This window comes from Arctopsyche grandis, chromosome 6 (genome assembly GCF_051622035.1).
Source record: "Arctopsyche grandis isolate Sample6627 chromosome 6, ASM5162203v2, whole genome shotgun sequence".
Classification (NCBI taxonomy): domain Eukaryota; kingdom Metazoa; phylum Arthropoda; class Insecta; order Trichoptera; family Hydropsychidae; genus Arctopsyche; species Arctopsyche grandis.
The window spans coordinates 16,700,972-16,705,337 of record NC_135360.1 but is presented as its reverse complement, the minus strand read 5'-3'; the positions used below and the strand labels follow the sequence as shown (position 1 = coordinate 16,705,337).

Genomic DNA, 4,366 nt, shown 5'->3' with positions numbered 1-4,366 from the left:
GACCACCCCAATGTGACGAATAGTCCAATTACCGTCGGGTACTGCTGTAAGCCTGCCGTGGCGTAAACGTGACGGTTGGTATGAATATACCCATACAAAATGTACCAAAGAATACTTTTCGTACGGCCGGATACCTGCTGAAGTCGGTACGTGCTAACTAGGTATGAACAGACCTTAATCCGTTTACCGACAGGGTATATAGTAAAAAAAATAAAAAAGCGAAATCGTAGTCGGAATCACTTGATTTTTTAACTACTCCGATTCTGACTCCACAATCCTGCTAACAAATATACACTGACCAATACTGCATTGTTTGCGCCACATCAAAACATAATGCATTAGAAAATTTAAAAATTAAAAATGAAACAAAATTTGCCTGTGGCAATACAGTATTTATTTTTATGTAGTGGCAATTTACGATACAGTGTTTAGAGTTTACGTCAAAAGTTAGCAGTAGGCCAGTGGGACAAGTTTGTTCGTCCTGCGAGGTTGTGTTGGTGGTTGAGTACAAATATGTCTGAAGCGGCAGGCGTTTCCCGGCCCGAACCGGGAAAACCACTTTACAAATATGTGTACGAACTGCCTTACTTGATCCGCAAACAAGTTTGTCGATTTCTAGACGTGAACGATGATTGGAAGGAGTTGGCTGGAGCTCACATGGGATACACCGTTTTTGATATCCTGGTTAGTTAGAAATATATTATTTGTATAGGAACTTTTCACACTGTGTAAGTATGTATGTTTTTCTGGAACTAACTATCGAGGAAAATGTATGAGTAATACTCACTCAATAAGGAAAATTTTCACATTTACCTGAGAAACTACAGCAACAAACCACCACGTTTGATTATACAACCACAGTGTGATAACAAATACTTTCGGAATTCTAAAAAAATTCCTACTGGTTTTCTTTTGAATTCTTAAATTTAAAATATGATAGCAATGCGTGTTATGATGTCTGTTTACTAGATTGCAATTACAATAAAATAAATTTGTACATAGTCAGTCGCCGCTAGGCTTGTAATTAAGACATATATTTCGCATTACATTTTTGTATAGTTGCATTTTGAGATACGTATGTGGAAATTTGCATTAATGTATGCAAAATACGTATCTACTTTTTGGTATTTCAATGCACTAAAAATTGAGTATTCTAACACAGTCAGAATTAGTATACCATTCACGTTTTTTTTCTTCAAGAATATGGTAATCTAATGGATTTAATCTGTATTTAATTGGAAATAATAATAAAAATTGCAATAATATGTTCAATTCTTGATCTATGCTTTTTAAAAGGATGTTAGTTTAAATAATATACTGAAAAAATTATATGAAAACCTTAATAAAGTAAAAAAATCTGAAACCTAGATACTAGGTTTTATGTATTATGAATGAATTTTCCAGTATACTTTACAATATCGAAATAATTATTCAATCAAAATTAATTGAAGTTCAAATAATAGCCAACGAATATATGTATATGTATGTATGTAGTTGCAATTTTAGACAACTCATTGTTTTGTTATTATTCTGCCTTTTTTGTATGCATTTTGCGTTCTTCTTTGTGTTAGGATAGTTCATGCGGTGAATACATTAACACATTTGTAATGTTTATTGTTTTGGGTTCCAGGAAATCGAAAATGAGTGTAGAAGGCGTGGTTCATCTCCCTGTGACATTTTGCTCACCAAATGGGGCCAACAAAACCACTCTATAACTGAATTATTCGTCCTCCTGGCACGCATGGAACATCACCCCGCTTTGGTATCTATTAAATCGTTAGTCGAATCGAAATATCATTGTCTCATAGATCAACAGTCAGCTACATCTACCGGTAAGTGTATAATTTGTATACTATTAGGTTAAAAATAGCTTTGTAAAGTTAATATACTGTTGTTTAAGGCAATTGCAAGAAATCATTCAAGACATCTCATGAAATTGTTTCTTCTGATGACAACACTACTTCTAATAATGTTCCACTTCATGTAAAATATATTGAACAAGTAAGAAGAAATTTGTAATTTTTTTTATATAATTCATTATTTTTAATTGTTTTAACTGTTTTTTTTTCTTGCCTTCAGGGAATTAAAGTTCAAAATTCAGATAAAGTCCAAAATGGACCACCTTATCAAAGTTCTGCAACGTCCAATGTATGTACCATATTATTTAAATCTCATAATTTTATTTAAATATTGTTAAAACCCCTCCTATTTTTTTTTTATAGGAATCCAATGCTTCGAATCCTATAATTACTGAAAGTGCTGGTGCATTATTGAAAATACCATATAGTGAGTTAGAAATTGCGACGCAAAATTGGAAATCAGAATTTATTTTGGGAAAAGGAGGCTTTGGAGTCGTCTACAAAGGTAAACCAATATTCACACTAGAAAATAAATTATAAGTTAGTTTTAGAATATTTAACCCTTCTCAGACTACTCATCGTTGAGTTGACCCAATAGTATCAACGATTGTTGTGAAGTAGCAAAACTTCTACTCTCATATCATTACATATAAATAATTTAATTATGTTTTAAGGTGATTGGAAACATACTGCTGTGGCAATAAAAAAATTGAAAATATCGGATGGAGTTGGTAGTACTTTTGAAGAAAGTTTACGTGAGTTGCGCCATCTCAATGCATGTCGTCATGATAATGTATTGCCATTGTATGGCTATAGTATTGATGGTAATTCTCCACTTTCTTTTTGATTTATATTTACTTCCAAAATCAAATAATAAAGTAACATTCGTATAGGAGGAGAGCCTTGTCTAGTATATCAATTGATGACTGGTGGATCTTTAGAAGATAGACTAAGGTGTAAAAATAACCAACCTCCACTTCTTTGGAAACAAAGGTTAAGCATAGCTCAGGGTGTTGCAAAGTAAGAACAATTACATTTATGTAAATAATTTTTTATTTAAATATACATATTATACATACATGCATCTGTACATATGCATAATACATAATATGTAGTATAAACATGTATTGATAAATAACAAAAAAAATACTACAATACGTAGCAATGCATACTTATATTTATATGAATTGTATTGCAGGGGTCTTCAATATTTGCATACAGTATCAAAATCTCCATTAATACACGGAGATATAAAACCTGGAAATATCTTATTGGACACTTGCGGAGAGCCTAGAATAGGTGATTTCGGTTTGGCTAGAGAAGGACCTAATGATAGTGAATTTACTCACGTAAAAGTTACTAAGTAAATCCATTCATATACATTATGTTATGTTCATAATTATGTAATATTTTATATTGAAAATAATATTAATCTGTATCGTAGAGCCTATGGAACTAAACCTTATCTCCCAAATGAATTTCTGAGTGGTTACAAGCTGTCAGTCAAAGTGGATGTTTATAGTTTTGGCGTTGTGGTATTTGAACTAATCACAGGCTTACTTGTGTTTGACAGAAATAGGCAAGAAAGATATCTCAAAGATCATGTTGTTGAATATTGTAAAGAAAATCCAACAGATATAGGTTAATTTAAATATTTTTATTGTTATAAATTTTATATAAGCAGATATGTTTACTATTTTTTTTATTAATTTCAGCTGGTTTACAAGACCCACGATTATTAGAAATTGGCCAATCCAATCCTGAGTTGTGTCAGAAATTGATTATCGTCGGAATAAAATGTGTTCAAACCAGAGCTTCCAGTAGACCACATATGGTTGACGTATGGCAAGAGTTGATGGCTATTAATTGTTAATTTTTATTTAGTGTGTATAAACGTAATATTTTTGTTAAATTGTAAATTAAAATAAAAAAATTGATGTGATATTTACAAGGTGTCTAATTTTTTTTTAAAATATTAGCTATTTTTTATGTATGTACATTTATTTTATTTAATATACTTGGGGGAGGCGGCAAAGCCGATAGGCCCAAGGGGTTTGAATAAACATAATTTTACAAATTATACATATATGCAATAAAACAATGAGAAAAATTAAAATACATTAAAAAAAAACAATATTAAAATAAAATAAAATAAGAGAAGAAAAAAAAAATATAAAATAAATAAACAAAAAAAGATAAAAATACAGAAATATGATTATGGGAAAGAAGAATCACAAAAATCCTTTGGTTTTAAAAAAAGTATCAAGTTTATTCTTAAAAATATTAATATTAATAGAGGTTACTAAATCGTTGGGAAGACTATTCCAAACTGAAACCACTCTGTTAGAAAAGAATGTATCTCTGATCAATTTATTAGATTTATCTTTTTGGAGTCTAAGCGTGTGACCTCTGAGGTGAGTGTTTATGTTGAATGAAATAACATTAGACATATGACAATTATAGTGATTATTAAGAATTTTATAGACTTCGATTAAGTCACCTCTAGA

General features: G+C 30.7%; 1 protein-coding gene across 1 annotated transcript; it reads left to right on the top strand.

The window, feature by feature from the left end:
- The first annotated feature begins 403 nt into the window (after window positions 1-403).
- LOC143913425 (serine/threonine-protein kinase pelle-like) lies at window positions 404-3,824 on the top strand. Its single transcript, XM_077433194.1, has 10 exons — window positions 404-684; window positions 1,631-1,832; window positions 1,901-2,001; window positions 2,080-2,148; window positions 2,223-2,364; window positions 2,534-2,683; window positions 2,753-2,879; window positions 3,058-3,222; window positions 3,304-3,500; window positions 3,575-3,824. Exons 1-10 carry the CDS (start codon window positions 514-516, stop codon window positions 3,730-3,732), a joined length of 1,482 nt encoding a protein of 493 aa, XP_077289320.1. The 5' UTR covers window positions 404-513; the 3' UTR covers window positions 3,733-3,824.
- The last annotated feature ends 542 nt before the right edge of the window (window positions 3,825-4,366 follow it).

Coding starts and splice junctions, on each gene's coding strand:
- LOC143913425 (XM_077433194.1), top strand. CDS start 514: ATGTCTGAAGCGGCAGGCGTTTCCCGGCCCGAACCGGGAAAACCACTT. Junction 3,223..3,303: donor ACTCACGTAAAAGTTACTAA/GTAAATCCATTC, acceptor TCTGTATCGTAG/AGCCTATGGAACTAAACCTT. Junction 3,501..3,574: donor AGAAAATCCAACAGATATAG/GTTAATTTAAAT, acceptor TATTAATTTCAG/CTGGTTTACAAGACCCACGA.